General features: G+C 44.6%; 1 protein-coding gene across 2 annotated transcripts in view; it reads left to right on the top strand.

Moving 5' to 3' along the window:
- The window catches only part of GRK5 (G protein-coupled receptor kinase 5), a 153868-nt gene extending 134332 nt beyond the window's left edge, over positions 1-19536 (top strand). For both annotated transcript variants that reach the window (XM_033065792.2, XM_033065793.1), the window contains 5 exons: positions 406-614; positions 8512-8649; positions 10949-11086; positions 11876-12007; positions 12811-19536. In XM_033065792.2, the coding sequence (XP_032921683.1) occupies positions 406-614; positions 8512-8649; positions 10949-11086; positions 11876-12007; positions 12811-12909 (716 nt within the window). In that variant the 3' untranslated portion in view covers positions 12910-19536. The remainder of the gene's footprint in view (positions 1-405; positions 615-8511; positions 8650-10948; positions 11087-11875; positions 12008-12810) is intronic.
- The last annotated feature ends 6430 nt before the right edge of the window (positions 19537-25966 follow it).

Below are 25966 nucleotides of genomic sequence, written 5' to 3'. Positions count from 1 at the left end.
GAGACAGAATTTGCTTTTGAAGAAATGTCATGGCTGTTTACAGGATGTGTGTTTGCATTTCATTTCTTCCCTAAATGGAGAAATCTGGAGGGACTCTTAAAATTAGGTCTCTGCTTAATATTTAGATCCAATTTCTTTTGTGATTTTTTTGTTTAATTGGACTGAGTTGATAGAGAAGTCAGAAGACAGCACGCACAAGGCATGTGGCATGTAGAGAGAACACCGTGGCATGTAGCATGCTGCATTTCCTGCAATGCCCTCAGCTGCAATCAGGTGGTTTTGTATTTTACTCACCATTCTCTGTGCATGTGTATTCACCCACCAAAATGAAACTTCTAGGCATTCAAGTGCTTTGCCTATGTGCATAGCAAGCATTTCCACAAGGCATCTCACTCTCCTCCACAGCTCCAGAGGTGTTGAACAACCAGAGATACACGCTCAGCCCTGACTACTGGGGGCTGGGCTGTCTCATTTATGAAATGATTGCCGGGCAATCGCCGTTCCGAGGGAGGAAAGAGAAGGTGAAGAGGGAAGAAGTGGACAGAAGAGTGCTGGAGACAGAGGAGGTGTACTCCCACAAGTTCTCTGAGGAGGCCAAGTCCATCTGTAAAATGGTAAGGGGCTGGAAAGCCCAGTGGGGCAGCTTCGTTAATGAGGTGTGTGTGACACGGTCTGAGCAGGAGCAGGGTGCCATAGAGGGGCTGCACAAACAAGGGCTAACCAAGCTCATCTGTGGATGGGGTGATTGCACTCTCTATTCACTCAAATTGTGTTTATTTGGGCTTGTTTGTCCATGAGATTCATCATGGTCATCCTGAGTCCTCTCCAAAGTTTTATGGCCAAGGGAGCGGATTCTATTCTCATGAGACTTTGAATGTTAGTTTGCAGTCAAGAATGCATTTCTGTCTTTTATAAGCTTGTAGAAAAAATTAAAAGGGACTTGATGATGCAAGAATCTGATTGTCTCCTGCAAGGAACTGCAAACCCCACGCTTCCATTGTCTTTGGTGAGAGCTGGGGGTAAGCAGGACAAAGATTATGCAATGAAATTATTGTGACACTCAAATGTTGTCCCAGCCCATCTCACTAACTTTGTTAGCAGCTTTTCCCCCGGGGTGCCAGGGTATCCAGCTTTTCTTAATACTGTTGAGCTGTTCTTCAAAATGTTTTCTCACTCCTTCAGCTGGGAGTCATTTTCGTAGCACAATAGCCATGTCTGACAATGGAAATCCTCAATCCCTCTGAGAAATCTCAAAGCTGCATCTGAATTCATCAATGTCTTGTTGACATCCATCTTTAGAAGGCTGAATTGTAATTTGGAAAAGGATGTGGCCTTTTTCTGGGTGTTGTTTGCTAACGAGTGGAGACTCCTTTGGAGACAATGATCCATCTGTGTTTGCTGGTAGAGGGAGAACAAAGGGGAGGAAAGGTCAACAAATAGGTAGGGAGAGTTTCACCAGTGTCTTGTGCAACAGGCAAGCAGGGAGCAGATCCACAGCACTCTGGTTGGCTGGCTGCATGAAGAGACACTGAGGTCTCCTTGCAAAATAACAATGGTAGCACTGCCAAGTATCATGCCTGGAAGTCATTAGCTCACAGTGCACCAAGTCATTCCTGAATCCTCGGGGTGGTAATTAACTGACATCACTCTTGATGGATGCTCTGGGCCATTCCCTGCCCTTAATTGGTGATGCAGAGCCCCCAGTGAAGCTGACACTGGAGGCTCTGGGGCAGCCCTGGGCTCTCACAGGCCATCCCCAGCCTTCTCTTCTCAGGGAGCATCTCAGCTCTCACCAGGTGAGGAGCAGCATCTGCTGGAGGGGCAGAGAATTCGTACACGTCCTGCTGCTAATCTGAAATGGAGATGTGAGGCAGATTTTACCTTGCTGCTTGAGGCACAGAATCAGAATATCTGAGGTTGAAAAGAGACCTTTAAAGATGACATAGTCCAACCCCCCTTTTCTGGCTGACACACCTGTAGAAGCCCTTCTTGTTACTCTTTTTGTCCCTTACATAACAGAATGAGCATATACTTTGAAAATAACCACGAGAACTTAAAGCTGAGAAGAGTTCAATGTGGCATTGATGGGATAATGCAGTAGATGACCTACCACACTCCCAGGGGAGCAGACAGTCATCACACTGTAGTGGTCATTTTCATCTTCCACCCATGGAGACTCTGGTTTCAGGGAGTCAGAACCTCAGGAGGTCATCTAGGTCTTTCTCTTGCCTCAGGAAAGCTTGGACTATATATAACTTATTCCTGAAAATTCATCACTACTGCTTCCCTGTCCAATCACATGGCATGGTTATTGAGGTGGTTTGTGCAAACTATTAATGGATCCAAAGATAACCTTTCCCTTTCTGAGCATCAATATCTTGAGGCAGGAAGAGTCTGAGTCCTGATACTGACTGTGATGGCATTTGTGGTTTCCCATCCAAAAGTAATTTATTTTATCAAGTGATGTTCTTTTAAAAAATCCATTATTCAAACATATTTTCTCAAAATCTTTTTGCTTTATATATTGAAAGCCAGAACTTTGTTGCTTTGCATCAGCATCTTAACAAGGAAACAAAGGGGCAATGAAGTACCCATCATATGTGCAAAACAAAGCAAAACATTGCAATACATAAATGAAACTTGAGCCTTCTCAAAGATCCAACACAAAGGGCTTTCTCATGATGGATTCTTCAGGGCAGGAGTGAGGAAATGTTTCCCACCATGTTGCCCAGCCTTCTCTTCAGAGCTTGCTTCACGAGCTAAGAGCATCACCACCAGGAAGTGCATTGCCTTTATTTACTCACAGGAAAACCCTGTAGTGTCACCCCACGTCAGCCTTCCCCTCCTGCATGCTTGTGCCCTTTTGCATTTTTGCAGGCACATATCATAGCTCCCATTAATCATCATCCATCCCATATTTCCATGTTTCATTTTGTAAGCAATTTCCCATAAATCAGACCTCATTTTGGACTGAAACAGAGATGAATAACAAATAATTAGGAACAGGGGCAGCTGGCTTTCTGGGAAACTCCCCAACCCATAGTTCCCATATAACATAGCTGCTCCTGGTGTGTTCTTTCTGTGAAAAAATCCAGTCCTTCTAGGAAAAGCTCTGTGTTTGTTGTTGTTCTGCCCTGTGCTTCATTGATGTACATACATGTTTTCCCTGACAAGTGCAGTCATGCATCCAAAGATGTGACTTGAAGTGCATTCAAGTCAGCAGTGCTGGATGGGCCCACATTGCTCCTCTGTCACTGTCAGTGCCCTGCTTGTCTGCATTTCCCACAGACTTGTCTTCCCTTTCATCCCTGCAGCTCCCATTTTACCTTACACCAGGCATCTCTGATGGGAGGCTGTAAAGAAGGCAGAGACAAACTCTTGGTTTGGTGTCCCCTAACAGGACAGGAAGAAAAGGAAACAAACAGAGGGGCAGCAGTTGTTCAGTTCCCTCTGAACATTAGCAAGCATTTTTCCATGGTGAGGGTGGCCAAACAGAGGAACAGGTAGCCCAGAGAGGCTTTGTAGTCTCCACATTTGGAGATACCCAAAGTCCAACTGGACAAGGTCTGGAACAGCCTGATCTAGGAAACTCTGCTTTGTCCAGATGTGGCTTCCAGCCTCAGCTCTTCCAAGTTTCTGATTCCCTTTTCAAAGTGCCTCCATCCAACCAACAAAAAAATAATGGGTTCTGTTTTCCTTAAAAGCAATTTTTTCCTGTTCCTCACTTACCATCAGGAGCTCTGTGATCATACAGCTATTCCTGCCTGCTGCCATCCCTCCCTTCTGCTTTCATCCTATGGAAATCAGCATTATGACACCTTAAAGTTTATCAGTGCCAAAGGGTAACTGCTCTTTCATCTCTCCTTTCTCATTTAGTAATTGACCATAATATTGCTTTTCTAATGTCTAAAAATTGATTAAAATATGTTTACTTCAGTGTCAGGGCTGAACTTTAGCTAGGTGATTCCTTAAACTGCTTGATTTAAGCTGGGTCAATGGAAATGGTTTTAGCATTTCTCTTGTCTCTTTTCATGAGTGGCAATATTTTGTTTCCCTTACTCCTATAATTTTAGGACTGGCATCTTAGAAGTTGGAATTATTTATTACATGGTATGATCTGGATATGAACTGACTGATCACATGAAGATAAAACAGTGCTTTGGGGACTTTTGGCTTTTTTTAGCAACCCTCACAACAGTTGTTTCTTTTTGTAAAGCAAAACAAAGTCATGGAAAAAAAGTCTCAGACATTGCAGAGTTTGAATCCCCAGTGGGGATCAAATGAGTGACATGAAAATATCAGAGAGCTCTTTATATCAAGATCTTGATGGAACTTCACTACTGCTGCTCAAGACTGTTTAAAAGTCCTGTCTAGTGTCAACTGGCGCCTTTTTTTGACCAGAACACACAGCTCTGCTGTTTGGCATTAACTTCAGGCATGGTTGGGTGGCCCAGGCCATCTCCAGATTTGAAACTCTGAATTATCTGCAGGCTTTACTGCAGAATTACATTTAAATTGTGATGGGGTCCCTTGCACTGCTGTCCCAGGAGAGCCTGATGGTGTTGCCTTTGTTCTGCTCTCTATTCATATTAAATAAACCCTTTGAAGCTGAATTAAACAAAAGTGTAGAGATGACTGGTAACATACTGTTGTTACCTCCATTTTCTTTTCCATGTCAGATTCCCAAATGGGGTGCATATTTCAGGCTCTTGCATGGGTTTACTATTGCAGAAAGCTTCTGGGGTTGCAGGAAATGGTAAAAGACTCATTATTCCTTGGTGAAAAGAAGGATTCACCCTTCTGGGAAATATTCTAATCCATGCTATGTCTTGATGTCCACAACAGAAGCCAGGAAGAATGTCTGGTTTCACCTGTTGCCATCTCTAGAGCTGGCTGCATCTACAGCTTTTCAAATTCCATTTATTTCTTACATTTTTCTCCACTGGGACTCTCCTGGGGCTCTCAAGAGACAGGCAGCTGCTCCTCTGCAGCAGGGCTTTGCAGGAGAATCCTCTCCTTTCTGTGTCCTTTCAGTCCCAGCCTATTCCCAGTGGCCTGTTCCCTTTTGTGTCTTTCAGCCAGCAGTGGCCAGCCACCCACAACCAACTGCATTCATGCTCCAGAAACTTCCTTCTTGCATCTGAAGTTACTGAATACTCCCTTGTTTGTCATGGAGGAACCCAGGAATCCCCAGGCAGCCTTTTTCTGTCCTCAGCTACCCTTTTCTCTGACCACACACTCCAAACATCTGACAAGGGCAAATTCACAGATCAGCTTGGTCTCCCCACTTAGCCCAGAATCAGGCTGCAGAGATGGCAAATAACCCCCTTTTCATCCCTTCAGAGCTGGCTTGAGGGCAGAGACTGCACAGGTCTCCTGTATCATCTCCAGGCAAGTCCATATCTATCCCTTCCTATCACCACTTGCTCCTCAGCTGTTCCTGAAAGGTCCAAGGTATCCTTTCCAAAAGTGTATCAGAGCCACAGGTACTGAAATTGGTCTCTCTGCTTCCAGATTCTTCTTTCCAACTGTCAGGAAAGTCCTATTGACATGGGAATAAAAGATTAAAAGGACTTTTGATTTCTTTGCCCATCCAGAATAGAGGAGGGCTGATCCTGACTGGAAATTCCAAAGTGACCATCTTTAAATAGGCTAGAGCATAAAACTGTCAGGATTTAAAAAAATGAAACAAACCAAAACAAAAAATAACTCTCACAGCACAAATCTTAGTCTCAGGACCATGAGAACTCAAAGTCTAATGCAATTATTTGAAAGCAGAGCATCCCTCTTTGCTTCTAGCAGGGAAAGCAAAGTGCAGAGAAGTGCTGTGAGACAGATCTTTTGCAGTGAGCCAGATGGATGTGGTACAGTGTCATGTGAATCTCTCTGCTCAGAGAATGGCAAGGCATACAGATGTTTCCTCAAGTATTTTTACATTTATGGATCAGCCACTTGTGATTCGTCAGCCCAGATGTCACCACCTAGACAGCATCAGAGGCAGGGGGAAGTGTGGGGAAGAAAGAGTTGCTGCTATTTGGAAGCTGAAAGTTGCTACTGTGGCCAGCACTGGTGGCTTTAAACTTTTTCCTCCAACCATTCAATCTCCTGCTATTGCTGCTGCTGCTGAGGCAGAAAAACCTGAGCAGAAAACTCTAATAGCTACAAACCCCTTCACACCATTTCTGGCTTGGCTACTGCCCCTGCAGCTTGCCCAGGCCTGGCTGGAGGGTGGCCTCTGTACCCATGGGGCACACGGATTGCCAAAGCCATTTACCATCTCAGGCTGGAAATGAGGCCCCCAGCAGCACAGCAGCAGGACTGAGTGGCTGTTGGAAGTCAGCTAAAAAAACCACCAATGCCCAGGTGGTGGAAATGCCCAGTGGTAGCAGAGAAGCCTAAAGAGCTGTGACACTGTAAACCCCTGACAAGGACAGGAAACCCCAGCTCTAGACAGGCACCAGAGGAAAGAGCACAACATGACGAGCAACAAACAAGTTCTCCCTCGGTGAGATGCTCCATGACTGGGGCAGCAGCCTAGGCAGAAGGTACTGGGGCACACAACACTGAATTGGGCACATAAACCATGAGCTGGACACACAAACCCTCATCTGGGCACACAAGCCCCGAGCTGGGCACTCAAGCAGCATCTCCAGGCAGCCTTTCCCCAGCTGGTTCCCGCTCCTGCGGGGCTACACCCGAGAGCACCGGACTCCTCCCCAGCGTTCCCAAAGGTGTTTGCATCCCTCCTGCTCAGCTGGGACCGTGCTGGGGTCTCTCCCGGGGCTGCTCTGCGGGGGCTCAGAGACCCCAGCCCAGCCCCGCGCGTTCGCTGATGCTCGGTGCCACAGCCCAGCCGAGCGCTCTTCCCGGCCGGCAAAGCCGGGACAGCGGCTGAGGAGCGGGGGAGCCTCGCTCCGTGCCCTGTGTCCCGGGAAAAGCTGCCAGCCCCGCTCCCAGCTCCGCTCCCATCCCCGCTCCATCCCCGCTCCCAGCCCCGCTCCCGGCCCTGCTCCCATCCCCGCTCCTTCCCCGCTCCATCCCCGCTTCCATCCCCGCTCCATCCCCACTTCCATCCCCGCTCCATCCCCACTTCCATCCCCGCTCCCATCCCCGCTCCCATCCCCGCTCCCATCCCCGCTCCATCCCCGCTCCATCCCCGTTCCATCCCCGCTCCCATCCCCGCTCCATCCCCGCTCCATCCCCGCTCCATCCCCGCTCCCATCCCCGCTCCCATCCCCGCTCCCATCCCCGCTCCATCCCCGCTCCATCCCCGCTCCATCCCCGCTCCATCCCCGCTCCATCCCCGCTCCATCCTCTCTCCATCCCCGCTCCATCCCCGCTCCAGTCCCGCTCCATCCCCGCTCCATCCCCGCTCCCATCCCCTCTCCATCCCCGCTCCCATCCCCGCTCCATCCCCGCTCCCATCCCCGCTCCATCCCCGCTCCCATCCCCGCTCCCATCCCCGCTCCATCCCCGCTCCATCCCCGCTCCATCCCCGCTCCATCCCCGCTCCCGTTCCTCTGCTGCCTCCCGGCGGCGCCGCCCGGGGCTCAGCATCGCTGCTGGGGCCGCAGCAAGCTCCGTGTCCAAGGGACTGAAACACCGCCCAGTCCGAGCCCTGCCGTGGGCACGGACACCTTCCGCTGGGCCAGGCTGATCCAGGGCAGCTCCACAGCTCTGGGCAACCTCAGGGAAGAATTTCTTACTAATATCCAACCTAAACCCGCCCTCCTTCAGTTTAAAACCCCTTGTGACATGTCCCTCTCCATCTCTCTTGCACTGGAAGGTGCTGAAGAGGCTCCCCTGGAAATGTCACAGTGTTTCTGTTCATGGACTTGCTTATCTGGCAGAGAGAGCAGAGATGCTGAGTTCAGCTGGTGGGCATTGCTCCACGATGGGCAGGACTTGCTGTAGCAGGTAGAGGCTGTGCACTGCCCTTCTCTGAGAACCAACAAGGCAGAACTGAGGAGAATTACTGAGCACTGATAATTACTCTGTGGATGGAAGTCCCCTTGATTTCAGCAGAAATAAGCCCATGACTCTAAAGGGTTGGTTCAATGTGTCATGTATAGTGTAATGAGTGAGGGAAATAGAATTTGGTATTTTTAGTTTTTCCTCAGCACCTATTCTTCTGAAGGAAAATTATTCTCACAAACATAATAAACAGAAACAAAAGAGCTGAGACAAAGCACATGGAACTTATGAATGTGCATCTTTATATGTTACTAGGGTATGTCTGACCTCCTCTTGAAAGTGTTCACTGAAGGCAGGCAAAAGAAATGGTCTCTATTTTGACTGTAAATACTTTACAGCAGGTGGCTTTCTGAGGATTTTGCCAGCATGTACAACAGTGCAGTCCTAATCCATTTAAATCCAGCTTTTAAGAAACAGCAGTTGTAACTCTCCTCTGTACTTCCCTACGGACACATTCAAAAACAAGTGGAGATAAAAATATCCTTGTGGAGCTGTTGCTTTTCTGACACCCTCACCATTCCTGTTGGCACGTTTCAGCTCCTCACCAAAGATGTGAAGCAGCGGCTGGGGTGTCAAGGGGAAGGTGCAGCAGAAGTGAAGAGACACCCCTTTTTCAAGAGCATGAACTTCAAGAGGTTAGAAGCAGGAATGCTGGATCCTCCCTTTGTGCCTGATGTAAGTACAATAGCAAGAACCCCCAGGGGCCTCTTTTAAGAGGTTTGTTTCTAAAATAGCTTCTCCCTCTCAGGGCTCTCATTGCTCTCTGCATGGGTACCTCAGGAAGGTGTGAAAGTGGCAGGGCTGGAATGGGGAGGCTGGAAGGAAGAGGAGAGAGGGCTCTGTGGGCATGTGGATGCAGGCTGGTAATCTGGGGCTTGATCCATTCCCACTCCTTTTACCACAGCCTTCTTGTAGGACACTGGAGGCACTGGGAGCCTTTGTATTCCCTTATCCACATTATTACTGTGAAAATAAGTGTGCTCAGAATCAGGTGGTGCTTGGGACAATCAGCAGTGAACGCCACATGTGTGCATACAGGTTTATAGAGGTGAAACCAGAAATACAAAGTCCAGAGCTCTGTGGAACTGGATCATCATGAGAACAGTAGTTTGCTCCAGACCCTGAGCCAGCCTCAACTATCAAGTGTCATCTCAAGCAGAGAAGGTGACTTGGACCTGAGAGAGATTTGGAGCTTTTTTGGTGTTCATGGGGCTTGGAACCCAACACTGAGTCCTTACTCAGATTTACACACCAGGCTCACACATACTGAAAGTCTTTGTTGCATTGGCAACAACAAAACTTTTTCCACCCTTTTGTGGTATAGGTTTCTAGCCCAGTGCACAGAGTTATCTGATTATTTCCCTCCTGCAGGGCTCTCTTTCTGGCTGGAGCTTCTATCCTTAAAGTCCCCATATGGTTCTAAGTAAACACTGCTATTTTAACATATTAAGGAAAGTAACATCTTGGCAGCTCCCATTCCCATTGCTGCAAGCTCCACCAAACCAAAGTGGTTTGAACGCTACAAAAGTTTACTTTAGTTGCTCTGGTTTTGCTTTACATTTTACTATGTGGCCTAGTTATTCCTGCCAATTAGCCCGTGGTGTTACAACCTGCTTTAGTGGGAAGAAATCAGAGACAAGCTACTATTTCTTTCTGATGTAGAAAATTATAAAATTCTGGGCTCAAATTTGGGATCCACCAGACTGCATAAAAACTGTAAGGCCTAGAAGGCATCTCTTAAGAGACATACTTGCAAAAGCAAAGGCACATAAATTTTTATGGCTATTTATTGGGAGCTCAAGAACTGCCCCTAATTTAATTTATTTGGCATTTCATCCGTAGATCTCCCAATCTTTACTGAAGTCAGCTGAATCCCCCAAAGCTATATTGCCAGTGGCAGAGGTTGTTACCCAAACCATGTCTCTCCATCCTCTTCCACATTACTCCATCTCCACAAAAATGTTGTGGATTGCAGCTGTCAGGAATGCAGAGGGATACAGCCTTCAGCAAATAGGATTTCTGTCAGGAATTAGGTCAATTTGCTTGGTCACAGTGCTCAGAACTAGATAAATGAGGCACTGCACAGCTGAACCCCTGGGCTGTGCAGACCATGGATGGACAGTAGGATTCCACACATGCTGGTCCCACCCCTCAATTATCCCTGCACACCAAAGGGTGGCTGTACCCTTGATAGGAAATCTCTGGGCACTCACACTGCCTGTGACAGGTAGCCACTGATGGCTCTAGGTAGCCACTGCTGGCTCTCTCTGCTCCCTGGGGCTGGCTGCTGGAATACGAGCTGAAAGTTGCGTCACTGCAAAGAGTTTTGTCTCTGTCATCCCAGAAAATTAAATTGTTCAAAAAGGCAAAGCCATTTGACTGTTTCTTTGAAGAAATGCAGCCAAGTTAAAAGAGTTAATAGAGGTGATTCTGGGAGGCTTCCAGCAGCGGAGCTATTAATAAAAACAATGGAAAAATGCCAAACCTCCTCTGTTTTCTCTAGCAATTAGGATACATTCCTTTAAACTTTCAGCTGCAAACTCCACAGCTATCTGGGCAGGAGGGCACTTCTATCTGAGGCCTTTTTTCAGAACTCTCTCCAGTGTGCCACTTGTAAACATCCTGGTTTTCTGTTGTTCCCTCTCTAAATGAAAAGACTGCTGAAGGGTTCCATTTTTCTTTTCTGGTTCTTTCTGTCCTTTTCCTCTCACTTCTTAACCAGATAGCACATGGATGACTAAAACCTGCTTTGACTGATGCTTTGAGGACTTCAGAATAGGAAGCTTAATGTGCTTAGAGTGAAGTCAGCCTTTGATGATAAACATGCAGGCACAGCAAGTCTGGAGAAGGAGGATGCAGACACACACTTGTTAGACATTCTCACTTGACTGAATCTGTGAATGAAAGCACATGGTCCGACTCAGAAATATTTTTCCTCTTGTCATTTCTCCTTTTTTTTCCCTGCTGAACATAGCCCAGAGCAGTGTACTGCAAGGATGTGTTAGACATTGAGCAGTTCTCCACAGTGAAAGGAGTTAACCTGGACCAAACAGATGACGATTTCTATTCCAAGTTTTCCACAGGATCAGTATCTATTCCATGGCAAAATGAGGTAAGGATGTATCACAGCAAAATTACTGCAATAAACCTCACAACACAGATGGTTTAAGAGGAGTTCTGTGTTTCCAGTAATATATAGCTACTGGATAACTTGCCAGACTCTAATGCTTTCATGAGTTACAAATGGCCTCTTTCAAGGTCTGTAATGTACCACAGATGTCAGGTTCAGGTGACTGTATCTGTTGGCTCTGTGTGTTTGTGTAAATTGGCAAGGATCCTGCTGTACTTCCTCCTCCTGGATTTCTACAGAGGTGTTTCTACAGCTCTCAGCACCTTCTGTGGTACAGCTGGAAATCCTGAACAGAAGGATCCTCCACTGGAGACCCTGCTCTCACCCATTGTGTGCAGCCAGCCCCAGCTGCAGCAGGTCACTCTGGACCCTGAACTCCTCCAGCATTTCCATATCTGGGTCTTTGTTTCTGTTTGGTATCAAAACATAGCCAACAGTGGATTTCAGAATGCACAGCAGATCCATTGGGCAGAGGGGTGCTAATAAATAACTGGGATTTTGCAAGTGTGCCTGTCTTTGCCTGATATTCTCTGCAACACTAAAGGAAAGAACATAAAGTCTTGTGGGGCAGCTTCTGACAAGTCTGATGTGCACTCAAAGCACTCAGCCTGTTTTTCATACTCTATTTGCCCTCTACTGACTCCAGCAGGAATCCAACTGTTCACTCTCCTCACACTCTGCTGACTTTGAAGAACCTAGCACTACTGGAATTTATTTCGTGCAGATGAATCATTCCTTTTTTTTTCTCTCTCTCTCACTGTGTTCCTCTAGATGATAGAAACAGAGTGTTTCAAGGAGCTGAATGTATTTGGACCAAATGGTACTATTTCACCAGACCTAAACAAAAGCTACCCCCCAGAGCCACCCAAGAAAGGATTGCTACAGAGGATATTTAAGCGACAGGTGAGATCTTTTATGACTAAGACCAGGATGGTTTCACAGCTCTGTTCTGGTGATATTTCTGCTAGGAAAAAGGCAGTGCATCTTAGACAGGGCTGGCTCTCATATCCCAAGTTTTCCATCTATCTTTTGTGGATTTTTTTTTTGCCACCAGCAGTTCCAGTATTGCTGTGACTTTTGTTCCCAGCAATTGAAAACTTCTTACCCAACCTATTTTTCAGTGGTATGCTGAAATGCCTTTTGAAACTATTCTATGGTTTTAAGAAGTTTCTTGTAAAAATTCTTGATTTATGTGTTAGGAAAAAAAAAAAAAAGGAAAATACACATTTCAAGGGAGGTAGTCATGGCAGGAAACCAAGACAATAAAGAAGAGAGCAACCCAGATGAAATGTGATGTGCAGCCTTCATGAGGCACCACAGCACCCCTTGCAAATGTCAATAACATTTTTAGACTGGTCTCTTTCTGTAGGGTTTTTTAAGCCATGCCTGGGCACTGGCAGGTATGCTCTGCATTAGTCAGATTTAGCAGATTTTGCATTTTTGCAAAACTGACATTTTGCAGTGAATTGATTTGGCTTCTGGAGCTCAAGTGAGTCTTCTTTGCTGCATTCCTCAAGAACTGCCATGTTCTGCTGAGCTAGAGAGACTCTAGGTAAGGAAGTGAAGAATATTTTTAATCCAAAAATCTTCAAGCAAGAATTTTGCAGCCCAGTCAGTACCGTTGTACCAAGGAACAATGTTGGATTAAAAATAAAACCATGGCATATTATGGAAATCTAACTGTCATTTTCTTCCTCTTCCTACAGCATCAGAACAATTCAAAGAGTTCTCCAAATTCAAAGGCCAGTTTAAATCATCACATAAATTCAAATCATGTAAGTTCAAACTCCACTGGAAGCAGCTAGTTCCAACTCAGTCCTATGAAACAACATGTTACATCCTTCCACTATAATCTCTGGAGCTTCTGTGGATGAGAGAGCCTCCACCATTGAGTGAAAAAAAGAAAATCTGCATCTCCCAAAGCGGAGATTTTCTATCCATTCCTTCCAGTGGAGCCTCACATTTTAAGAAGAAATTTCCACTCAGGTCTGTTTTTGGAGGTGGCACTCAAGACTGTGTGAATCAAATTTGTCTCTTTAGAACATTGCAATAGAAATTCAATGAACATGACTACTTGCACGTATTTAAATAGCATCATACTAGAACTGAATTTTGTCTTTATTATTTTTAAAGAAAAGTTTTGTAAATTTCTCTATTGTCTCAGTTTACATTTTGTACATTTGTATTTAAATGAAAGTCAGACTTTGGAGGTGTATATTTTCCAAGCAGCAGCTGTAAAGCCATGTGTTTTAAGACATTTTTTTAAAAGAAACAAAATGTGACTCAAGACTTCCAGAGCCTCAAACGAGAAATCATTCTTTTTAGCAATTCTAGAAAATTCTTCATAAATCACTTTATCAGACGGGGGTTATTGACATGCATTTTTATGGAACAGTTTCTTCTTAATTATTTTACATCTGTATATTTGGTTTACAGCAACACTGCATACATTTCTCCTCTTCATTGGTTTGTAATGTCTCGCATTAAATGCTAAAAGACAAGATTTTGATGCATTCAAGAATGCTACTTGCTATGCTGAAGGTTTGTGATGTCTTGGGACCAGCACAGCTGAGATTTGCACTTCTGTTGTTATTCCATCAAAGCTTTTTAGTTAGAAAGGGAGCCCTGTTTTAAGCTCTTTTCCTTCACTGGTGTTTGTGCTGTTTCTAACAACAGATAGAACAAAGCTGAGGGAGAGGTGACCAGGAAAGCAAATGTCCATTTATTTTTCTAGGACTTCAAACCTGCACCTGCTGAAATGAGAGCAAAACTCAGAGTATTCCCCATGCTGCAGTCAAAAGCCCAAGGTGTTTCCACAGCTGCCCATATCAAAGAGGCAGCAGGAGAGAAGTCCAGCAGTCTGGTTTGTGCCAACCATGAGATTTGTGACAGCTCTGTGGAGCTGAGCTGTGGAGGTTCAGAGTGGGACCTGAGCTGCTTTTGGGCTATGCCTGCACTGAAAATACTTCCCTGTGTCATGCAAACACCCCCTGGCACATCCCCTCAGCTAGATCCTCAGCTGAATGAAATGCCAGAAGGAAATAGGAACTCCCAGCTCCATCGTTCTTTGTCCAGGATCCTTTAACCATTGGCAAAAACTCTGCCCCCACGAGGATGAGCAGGGTCAGGCAGGATCAGTAGCAGTACCTCAGGCATCAGGATCAGCCTCTTCTCAAGCATTTCACTATTCACCAGGTGAAAGATATGGTTACTTCCCTTCCACTGGAATTGGAAAACCTTTGTGCCCCCAGCTGCAGGCAGGATTTCTACAGCCCAAAGTGTTCTGTAGAGCATGTTGGTTCCCCAAACTCTTTACAATGTTGGCTAGACTACACTGATTTTTTAAAATGTTTTGGTCTTCAGGAACATCTGAAAGCCACCCTGGTGTGTCCAAAATCCTGTTGGGCAGTGGTGGAGCTTCCCCAGGGTCCAAGGAAGCAAAGTTCCAGTGGGAGTCTTAACAGCCAAAATTCATTAGAGTGCCATGTGTATGTTCTGTGTGGCCAGTGCTGGGGGGGGAAGGATGAAGGTTAGTAGTGGCAAATCCCTGAGTGAGAAACACACAGGAATGACACAGTAAAGCAGCTTGGAGTTGTGAGACAGAGACACAGAACAGGGACTTGCCTGGAGCAGCTGACAGAGAAAAGTCAAGCCAGGGAGATGAGGCTTCAGCCATTCTCACATGACAGATCCTACAGATTCTCCCATTGCAGATCTTACAGAAGATCCAGGACTTTAGAGATGTTGCTAATTCGGCATGCAAAGACTAAAATTTTTATTCTTCACCATCTCCCAGTACTGAGAAATACCAGCAAATCCCTTACTGAAAGCTGGTGAACAAATTGCAAATGTTGATTATAAGTGGTCTTACACCTTTTAGATGCTACCAGCCTTAACTAGTGGTGGATGACATTTTAGGGACAGCAGTGAATGACAGCATTTGTGCCTTGTCCTGCTCTCCTTTCAGCCAGGACATCCCCACCCAGCAGCTCTGGGACTGTGGCAGTGGGGACTGAGGGACAATGCAGAGTCCTGGGAGGATGAGAGCATTCATTCACTCCCCTGGATAGCTGGAGATGTTATGCTAGGGTTGGATATCCTGCATTCTCAAAGTGGCAGGAAAGAAAGGATGCTTGTGTGCACCTGCAGGCAGCAAGCCTGGGATGGAGCCCCTCTGAGTCCCACCTCCTTGGAACAGGGAGAGAGGAAGGGCAGGGACAGAAATCACCACCAGGACAGGGAGATTTCATACCACATCCCTTGAGTGTCTCTGTCAAGCACAAACAGTATTACCATGCTGCAGCAGAACTTTTCAGCCCCCAGCCCTGGAAGACATAGAATCCATCAGAAGTGCTGATGACCAGTCCTAGAGATTTTCTTGTCATGGTTTGCCTACAACAACAAAACCTGCAGGATTTCTTTTTTATTGTTTCTTATTTTTGTTGGTATTTTTCTTTTCTTCAACTTAGCTTGCACTCAAAGCTGAAGCAGGAGCACAGTCCTTGCACTTCCATTGTGTGAACCAGGTGCAATTTGGGCCCAGAACTCAGGGCTGGAGCCCTGTCAAGGCAGTGCCCTGCACAGCCAGGCTTCCACAGGCATTTGGCCATTGGCTCTGTGGAGTCAAATTTAAAAACCACTGGCAACTCTGAAAAATAAATTTACAGTTTTCTCATACAACCTTGGAGAGCATTTGCAATTAGATTTTAGTATTTTGATTCCAGGTGAATTTTGAGATGGGTTCGCATGTAACAAATGAGTAGAAAGGAGTAGTTTTGCAATAGCTTTCCAGACTGATTAATTTTCTTAATCTCCTCTTCAGTTACCACAAAAATGCATATGCTCACATCTGGTTGCTTGTTTTTTTAAATAGAGAGATGAGCAAACTTAGCTCTTTTTAAGAATCAGAAATCTTTTGTAATCTGATCCTAAATTATGCAAGCATGCCTTTTATTTTTAAATCTTTGTTGAGTAGTCTGATAAGCACTAATTAGTTGACAGACTTTCATGAGTCAGGTGTTTGCTTTTCATTTTCTACAGTGTCTCGAGGTTCACCTGAGTCTTGTAGCAATTTTTCCCATTGTTGGAGGAGAGGCTTTTTTTAGACAAAGGAATAATGAAGGAAAAAAGTAACAGACTCTTAATGTGCACTCTTGACCTGGATTATCTAAAAAGAGGTTTTTCACAAGAATGGCCATGACTCAGATGTCGTTTCTGAACAAAAACCTGCTTGTGGAGCTCGGAAAGGTGTGAAGATAATCAAACCAAACAGGTAGTGCAGATCAAACTGAGCGTTAGGGAGCTGCAGAATTCAATATTGCAGCATCAACCTGGCCCTGCTGATTAGAGACTCCTGGTTCCTGCCAGTTCAGAGACATAACAGCCCTCCATAAACACAGCTTGACACCACCTCAATTTGCAGTCACCCCAGAAACTATGGCTGAGAGTGCCATCAGCAGCAGGAGTCAAACCAGGCTGACCCAGTAAAGCACCTGATTTGAAGACACTGATTCTTAAGGTCATTCACCCAAACCTCAGGATCCAGCTTGAATTCTGTGCTCACCCATCAAATCCAGTTGATCTTTTTCAGTGGCCATGCCTCATCTGAAAAAGCCAACAGGGAATCACCTGCAATAGTGGTAAAACCACAGGCAGGGTGGCAAGAGGACAGACACACAAGCTGTGAGCTCTGGGGACAGTGGGTGAAGTCCCCAGTGTGTGAATCCTCAGCAAGGGTGCAGTGGCAGCTGGTCCCACCCTGCTGAATGTTCTTCCTTGGGCTCATCCTGTGTTGGTCAGAGTTCCTGCAGTGCCCTGGGAATTGCACACACAAGGGTCTGGCCCATGGAATGTTGTCCCTGTGAGGGTCAGAGGGGACAGCTGGATGAAGAAAGCAGGAATCCCCCCAGCCTGCATGGGCAGCATCACCCAGGTCTCATCCCAGCCTCAGGCAGGAGCTCCTGCACAGGCTTTTGTGGAGCAGCAATAAATGCACAACTCTACAGCACAGCTGCTGCTTCTCACCAACACCCATGGAGCAGGAACTGGCTCCTTTGGGAACAAGATGTGGGTGTTCTCACCCCTGCTCCACAGTTAGTGGTGATCATTGTTTTGTTCAGTTAATATTTGTCATGTTCACTTCAGTTAGTGCAGAGGAGATCATTCATCAGGCATTTCCCATACAATCTTTGCAAAGACTGGATTTTTCTTTGGAAGAGCATCCTTTCTGTCTCTGGGCATGTGGGCCATGTCCCATCATGTGGAAGCCTGCAGGAGCTCTAGAAGTTCATCATTCAAGGCTCTCCTGCCCAGGGATGGTCCCAGTCAGTCTCAGGCTGCAGGGAGGTTCACTTGGCCGTGATATTTGGAAGAATCAGTCTGTTCAGTGGCTTCATGGAAATCAGGAGATTCCAGAGTTGTATCTATCTCAAGCCTTTCACAAATAGTAGTAGTATTTTAACTAAAAATACTACTAAAGATTTAGAGTAAGGAGAATAATTACTGACACTCTCATGCTAAAGTTAAGAGAAAGTCTGCAGTTTAAAACATCTCTTTTGTGTGCTGGGCAAGACACACTTCCTTTTATGCTAAATAATATTGGAGTGCTGGCTGGTAATAATTGTCTTTCCTTAAATGCAAAAACCGAAAAGATAAAGAAATTGGTTCAGAGGATTTTTAAATTATTTCCCTTAGGGAAAATAAAAAATTTCATCAAAGAAGGTGAAAGCCAACAATATGCTACAGTGTTATGGGCTGACCTCCCCCAAATGTCTCTGTGATAATACAAATACAATCTGCTGCAGTTGGATCAGCTAAGCTGGTGTACTGACAAATGGGCTTTATGAAAGAAACAATTTTAAACAGATTGCTGCCTATTCATTAACATGAATATTACTGCTGGCACATATGTATTCTCCTTGCTTTATGTACTGGAGCCAGGAGTGATGGTTTATATTCCTATTCTGACTGTGTTTTCTTCACTGCCCTGGGCAAACCTCTGTGCAATTTTATTTTCCCATTCCCCAACATGGAGGGATGCTCTCTGTCTGTCAATGGAAAACACTTTGGAGTCTGTGCATAAACCAGATCAGTATCAACTCTTTGTATTATTATTTAAATGAAATAGGCTTAGTATAGCTGCTCTTTATTTACATGACTAGTGAGAGGACTCTCCTAAATTAGACTCTTTTTATTATTGGTTTGTCTTAGTTCCTTAGAGATACTGAAACAGAACAAACTGCACTTCTGTAAGACATCTCCAGCAAAGAGGTGACAGTGCAAATGTTTAAGTATTCATTTCTTGCTGAAGAGCTGGCCAGCAATTGTGGCACTCACATGAGAACACCTCCTCTGCTTTTGGAAAGGAGGTAAATAGTTATGAGGAAGGGACAAAATAACATTCATTGGTTCAGCTTTTTTGGCCAAGCCTGCAAAGGATTCCCCAGGCACCCACTGAGAGAGGTGCTGTCAAGTCCCAGAGGTGGATCTGTGGGTCTGGGAGCAAAGGAGCCAACGTGCCTGGGCTCAGTGGGCTCCAGAGGGGAACTCCAGCTTTCCTGGAGCAGTCCTGTAGAGAGGATTCACTCCCAGAGAAGAACATCTCAGGTAGTGGCTGGATGGCAAATGTGATTTCCTTTCTCATCACCCCACATGCAGCTGTTAGATATGTTAATTAGCAAGCTCCAACGAGTTGTTTCATGTGTATTGAATGCGGTCTCCCTTAATTGCATTTCTTTTAAACACTGGACACTCTTCTAAAAGACTGAACATTTTAGCCTTTTGAAGCTGAAAGCTGTAAAAACTTTATTTTGTGTTTCTGAGCAATGTAGATAGACCTAAAGATTTCATGAACTATCATGTGGTTGCCCATATCTGACTAATAATTAAATTGTAAAATTGCAGTTTCATATTAGGGTTAGTCTTTTCACCTGCTTTAAAAATTAAAAATCATATTTGGTATATAAACACACACAGAATATCCTTCTGGTTGAATTTCAAGAGCATATCCAGGAGTAAATGTTTTTAAGCACTTCTAATACTGTAGTCTATAAGAGGAGCAGACACTTCTAAAGCAATGTTAAAAGTTGTCTTTCATAACTGAGTCAACAGATCATTTTTGTAATAAATTAAAGCAAGTGTTCTCAATTAGAAGAGCTAGTGGCTGTTGATATTGTACAAAAAAAAGTCATTCTAATATCCAAAGGGTTAGGGGGGGAGGGTCTGTTTGGTTTTGTTTCTCTTTCCAGGGAGATCTTAAACATTGTTTGATGAAGCTAGTTTCATTTTGAGATTGTTACTGAAGATAAAGGCTTCTGTGTTCTATGGCTGCTTGGATTCTTCGTACATAATGTCCTAGTAATGTCACAGTGCTGCTGTATTTAGATCAAACCACTGTTTCGATTGGGTTTTTTGGCTTTTTTTTTTTTTTTTAATAAATTCCTTAATTTAAATACATGAAAACTGTATGTTTTGCTTTAATGAGGCACCTAATCAAGCAGAGATTCCTCTGGATCCTGGAGGTGGTTGCAGTGAGAGTGGGGTGCAGCCCATCTCTTCCTGGATGTGGTTTGTGTTTTTCTGTGCCACCACATCCTCACAGAGCCTGAGGGAAGCACAAACCAGCCTGGGGTTGTGCCTCACTTTGTGCAGGTTCTGGTTCTCCCCAGGTTCTGTTTCCCTGAGACCTCCCTGCCCTGCCCTGTCCCTCTGCCCCATCAGCCAACACCATTTCTGCAGCCTCAGGGGTGAATTCAGGGAGAGGGTGACAAAATCCCAGCAGGGACACGGCTGCAGAAGGCAGGAGCTCTGCTTTTATATTTATATTTACTTTGCCTAAGCTCCAGCCAGACAGAGGGAATGTATTTACAGAGGGAAAACAACAACCAGCCAAGGGTGCTGTTCAGTGTTCCACACAGGAAGATCTAAAGCAGAGATGAAGAGTGGCTGCAAATTCCAGCAGGAAAGTGATGATGCACTGCTTTTTCTTTAAGAGGAGAAAGAAGGATTTTTCAAAGAGGCATAAAGAATATTTTTATGAGACTACTAATGGCAAGCAGTGTCTGCATCAAGTTTCACGAAAGAACATTGAGAAAACAGATTATCTGCATGAAAGAAGCAGCTTCATCCAACAGCTAAACTCAGTAAAACCCAAGGTAATAGACTATATAAATTCAGGTCATGCATATTATCACTTTCCAAACAAACCCAAGCCATTTTTTCACAAAGTTTTAACAATCTGAGAGGCTGTGACATGAAATTTTATTTCTTCTCTTAACAGCTCTTGGTGTTTTGTTTTTGGTTTTTGGGGGTTATTTTTCTCTGTAGCTTCATGTCTTTTCTGTAGAGCAACATCTAGATATGTTCCCTCCTGGGAGATCTAATCTTCTGAGACTTTTCCACTATCTCTGACATGGGATGTGCAGCTTCTCAGAGGAAAGTCATGACACTGTTTTGAAGGAAATCCAATTTAAAAGGCACATCAACTTTTTTAATCCCTCGGGGTGCTTCACAAATGAAAAATACCATAAATGGGCCTGAGTGTGACATTTCAGGTCTATGGGGTCCTTCTGGGGGAGGAAACACTACAAGTTTCTGCCAAGTCAGAGCCTACTTCTGGGGTTTTGAAATTCTGTTTCACATTTGGTATTCAGTAAAAGTGAAAACTAAAATTTAAATGTGCCTGTTAAAAACTGATGCTCTGAATTGTCTTGAGTGGAGAAGAAGAACTGCCCAGAGGCTGAGCAGCTTGAATAGCATCTTTACAAATGCTTGGGTAAATCACAGAACCATAGAATCATTAAGGTTGGAAAAGACTTCCAAGAATCATCAGGTGAAACGTTTGACCAAACACCACCTTGTCCACTAAACCATGGCATTAAATCATTTCTGGAACACTTCCAGAGACTCCACCATCCTTCCTGGGCAGCCCATCCCAATGCCTCACCACTCTTTCAGCAAAGAAAATACCTTGTTTTCTGGTTTATTTTTAATTACATTTTATTGCTGCTAATTTTTTTTCTCAAGGAATCTTTGTTTTCCTGTGCTGTCAGCAAGTGTCAGTCACACCCTAACAGTGCAAGTCTCCACATACTCTGCTAATTTAAATGGCAGAGGTCTGCAGAGAGGCTCAGGATGCTCCAGACCTGTTAATCTGGGGTTACTGCAGTGTGACAGTCATTAAAATATCAGCAGCAGAAAGGCAGGCAGTTTCCCTTTTCTGAAAAGTTTGTAGATCGGAAATGATCTTGCAAAAACCAGACTTCAAAAGGACACAGCCAAGTGTGGAAAGCCACATGTTTAAGAAATGAAAGAATTAAGGTTGCCTGTGTCCCATTAATACTGTTCCTTTCCCCTCATGCACTGTTATTATTATGCCCTCACATAATACCATGTTATTATAGTGCATTCACTCCTGGAAGAGAAACCTCTGGCAAACTCACAATGAAAACCAGATGCATCCCTGCAATGGCATCTGCTAATACATTATGAGTTTCAGACTTTCATTTAAAACTTAAAAAAAAAAATTTGAAAAAAAAATTTCCTGCAGGGAAAATCTCACCTAACTGGCTGCTCCCTCCATTTGCAGCAGGAAGGCAATTGGGAATTCAGAAAAATTGGTTTGGTCTAAATATTTAGTGCTTTGTCCCACACACAAAGGACTGAGAGCTGTCAGTAGCCCATCTCAGTTTCTTTGGATTGTCTTGATCCTGGGATGGGAAAAAGGATGTGGAATGAGTCTTACATATTTTCCTTCCCTTTTTTTAGAAGGGGGGAAACTCTTGGTTTTTTCCTGAGAAAAGTGGCAGAGGGATATCAGAAGTTCCTCAATCTGCCCTCCCCTTTCCTCATATCTTCACAGTCTGAAAAACACAATTATGAGGCCCAGGAGCTGAGGAGGCAATGCAGAAGAAATATTTCTGCAAATAGGTGTTGGGAAGAAGGAAAATGTGACCTGCAGAAGGGACAAGACACACCTTGGGGAAAGTTTCACCAGGGCTGAAAAATGGGAGGAACAAGGAGGGAAAAGTGATGGGGAGGAGGCAGCACTGGAAGGGATTAGGTGTAGCCAGAGGCATGATTTATTCACATTAAAATAAGTCTGAAAGTAAAGAGAGAAACATGAATTCAAACCACAACTGTAATGAGGAATTTATTGCTGATGATACCACAGGCAGTAATAGATCTTTCTGGAAGCTTAAAATCATTGCCTCATTTTGGGTCTGATGTTCACTGTAGAATTAAACATTGACATTTCCCATAGTAAAAAGAATCAGCTGCAGCTGACATTTTATACTTACATGACCAGGATAAACATTAAAATACAATAAACAATTTGAAGTTCAGATTACATTAGGAATTCACTGTGTGGTTCTTGTATTTACAGTAGGAAAGAAGGAAGGAGCCTTCTTTCATACTTGATTCCATCATTCTAACTTAAATTTAGCATATTTTTCCTCTTTGCCCTTGTGGTGGTTTTTGCATCAAGAGGTTTTGAGTCTGCAAATGAAACCATAATGGCTGATCATATTTAAAAGTAGATCTTATGTCTGTGTTTGCTTCTTCATGCATCACTCTTGCCATGATCCACCTGGTGATTACGTGTGGCCATGAGTGAAAATCAGTCTTTTCTCATAAACTATTTGCATCTGTGTCAGAAATAAGTCACACTAAGAACATAAATTAGTTGGGCAATGATAAAAGCAAGAGACTTAAAACAATGAAAGTGATGAGGCAGAATACAACAATCTTTCCTCAGATTAATTACCACAAACTGCACAGCAGGAAACAAGCTACTCCTCTGACACTAATCACCTTTTTTGAAGGCAACTTGAGTATTCCAGCAATACATGCATGTATTTAGAACACTGCTATAAGCTGCACCTATGGCTCAATCATGCTGATTCTTTCCAGGAAATAATTAAAAACAAATATATGCAGCATTAATCAAGAGCAATCCCAAAACAAGCACCTTTCTGCACCAGAGGGGACTGATACACATGAGCTAAAATCAGAATGGTGCTGAACAGGAGCAGCTCTTCCTGGGTTCTGGGACTGCACAAAAACCTGTAACCAGCTCCAGCATCACTTCTTTTGCACAAATACTTCTAGAGGAGCAGTGATGTGCATGGTCAAGAGGTCCAAGTCCCCGTTGTAGAGCTTGAGGATGTTCTGGATGTCCTTTTGAGCCTGGCACTGGATCCCTCTCTTGCTGTGCTGCTGTGCTGGGCTGCAGGGCTGTTCTCCCTCCTTGCCATGTCCCACCAGGAGCACAGAGCTGCAGCTGCCCCTGCACTGGGACCCTCTGAGAGCCAGGAATGGGCTCTGGCTTTTCTCTGCAAGCCCCTTTGCCCTCCTGCTGCACCTCTGGGAGCTGCCCAGCTCCTTCAGCCGCTCGTTGAAATAGTCCTGCAGAGGTTTGTCCTGGAAGCCAGGGCTGCAGGGCTGGTGGCCTTTCCAGCATCCTCCTGAGCAGTGTCCCAGGCAATGGGGCAAGGAGCCTCTCCTGGGGAAATTACTCAGTTGTGCTGAGGGGTTCTTCCCTCTTTCCAGATCCTGGAAAACTCGGTTGAAGGCAGGGTTTCCCAAATAAATTCGTGATAACTGTTTTAAAAAGAGGGGGAGGGAGAGGCAGGGTTGGGGCAGAAGGAAGAAGGAAATCTGAATTAAAATTTTGGCTTAAATAGAAATAGGATCTAAGGTATAAGGTTCCACACAATAAACAGCTGTTAGTCAATGTTTGAGATTCTTAATCCAAACTGCTGAAGGCAGACTGGTACCAATCCCTCTCTGGAACAGAAATCCAGTGGGCTGAGGTTAGTGCTGAGCACTTTTACCTCCAGCTATGTACTGCCACAATTTTGTGTTGCCTCTGCAAAAATCTAACTTTTTAAAACAATTTCTCACTTTTCTGTATTAACAGAATTTCAGATTAATCTTTTTAAAATCCCATTAGTTTATAGCTGCTGTTTCCCAAGGCAAAACTTGATCCTATTCCTAAGAGATTTATATCCTCCCCCTTTTCTTTAATCCCAGGTAACTGCTGAACTCAGTGCATTTTTACAAGAATTGCGATTTTCACATTCAATGTATTTCTACATCTTAAAACTCAGATGATGATGATGATTATTATTATTATTATTATTATCATCTTCATCATTTTCATCATCACCATCATTGATATGCAAAATTTTTTCTCCTCCTGTCCCACTGCAGGATGCCCCTCTCCTTTCTAACCAGCCAAATTAATACTTCAATTATTTAAATAGCAGAGAAAGACCTGGTCCAACCCCATTGATACACTTGGGCATCTTCAGGTTGATTTCAGAGGAACATCCATGTGGTGAGTCCTTTTATTGACTTTTATTGGGAGATAAAATTTTGGCAGAAATTCACCCTGTAAAAGGTTTCCCTTCCACTGTTTAATGTCCTCTGGGTTTCCCAAGTCCCTGCTCTGCCATTTCCACCTTTCCCACGGGTGCTCCAAGAGACCCTGGCCTGTCTCAAGCTACCAGGAGCAACAGCTGGTTTCTGTACAGCAAGCTGGGCCAGAACTTGGCTTTTTCTCTGAAAATCTTAGCAGTTTGGCTTGAGAGAAGAACTGTTTTATATTATATTACTGTTTCTAATCAATAAAAAGAAAGACTATACTGTATGTAGACGACAGCCACAGCGGGGTCGTGGAACATTTTGCAATCATTTATTATGCCTGACAATGCCTTTGGTATAAAAGAAAAAGCCATCACTCATGCAGTTTTTGACAATCTCTAATTAAGTCTAGATCCTCACTAAGGGTCCAGCCACAAATCTGGTTTGAGAGCCCAGCAATGTCTCAGTGGGGCACTCCATCATCAGCCCTGGCACGCTGCCTGCTCGTAATGAATGAGCAACATTGAGCTCAAATGAGAAATAGTGGGTTGGACATGCCATGTAAACTGAAAAGCAATCAAGGTTTTGATCTCCCTCTATTCCATCACACTTCATTCTGGAGGGGACCCAGCAAATCTGATGTCCCTGCCTGGAGTGGTTGTGCTTTTGGAATAAGTTAAGTAATTGAACACTTAAACCTGACCAAAGCAGTCTTCCTAACTCAAACCTTTTAAAATGGTTTAAAAAACAAAATCAACCTAAAAATAATAATCAGCTTTTAAAATGCAGCAGAATAAAAGCCTTTCAAGTGAAGTTTTTCTGCACCCAACCACAGCTCAGACTTTATTATCATATCAAACATCAGCTTTCCAGAACATAAGGGAACTATTCATCCTGCACAAGAATAGGTAGCAGTCACCATAGATTGCAAAGAGAGTTTTGGCATGCAAACCTTGACATCCTGGAAGCCTGGATACTCTGGGATGATGGGCAGGGCACCCTTGCTGGCGCTGTTGGACCTCTCCTGTCTCACAGTCCTGGGGAGCAGGGGCTGCCCCAGCCCAGGCGGGTTCCCAGCGGTGCTGAGGGGTTTGCAGTGCTTTATGGAGCAAGTGGAGGCAGGTCCTTCCATTCCAGCAGGGTCCAGAGCAGCCTGGAAGCACTGTGTATTCCAGAATAACTCTCCCACCTCTGCTCTAATTCATAATCTGCTCCCAGGGCCAGCTGCAGTGCTGAGCTCTGAGACCCTCCAACCAGTAACGCTGCTTTTATCCTCTGGAAGCTCTTCACAGAAGGACGGCAAATCTGAACCAAGAACGCAAAGGGCTCAGGTGAGAGGGGAATTTGCAGGGATTACAGAGTCCCCACCGTCATCCCAGACAGCCTGGCGTGGCTGCTGACGCCGCAGCAATTACAGAAGATCAGCAGCCACACGCAGGAATCGTCACTCAGCGTATTTGGGGCACTGTCCTTGTGACTGACCAGGGATCCCTGACA

The sequence above is a fragment of the Catharus ustulatus genome, chromosome 8 (assembly GCF_009819885.2).
Source record: "Catharus ustulatus isolate bCatUst1 chromosome 8, bCatUst1.pri.v2, whole genome shotgun sequence".
Taxonomy (NCBI): domain Eukaryota; kingdom Metazoa; phylum Chordata; class Aves; order Passeriformes; family Turdidae; genus Catharus; species Catharus ustulatus.
This window is presented reverse-complemented; position numbering and strand designations above follow the sequence as displayed.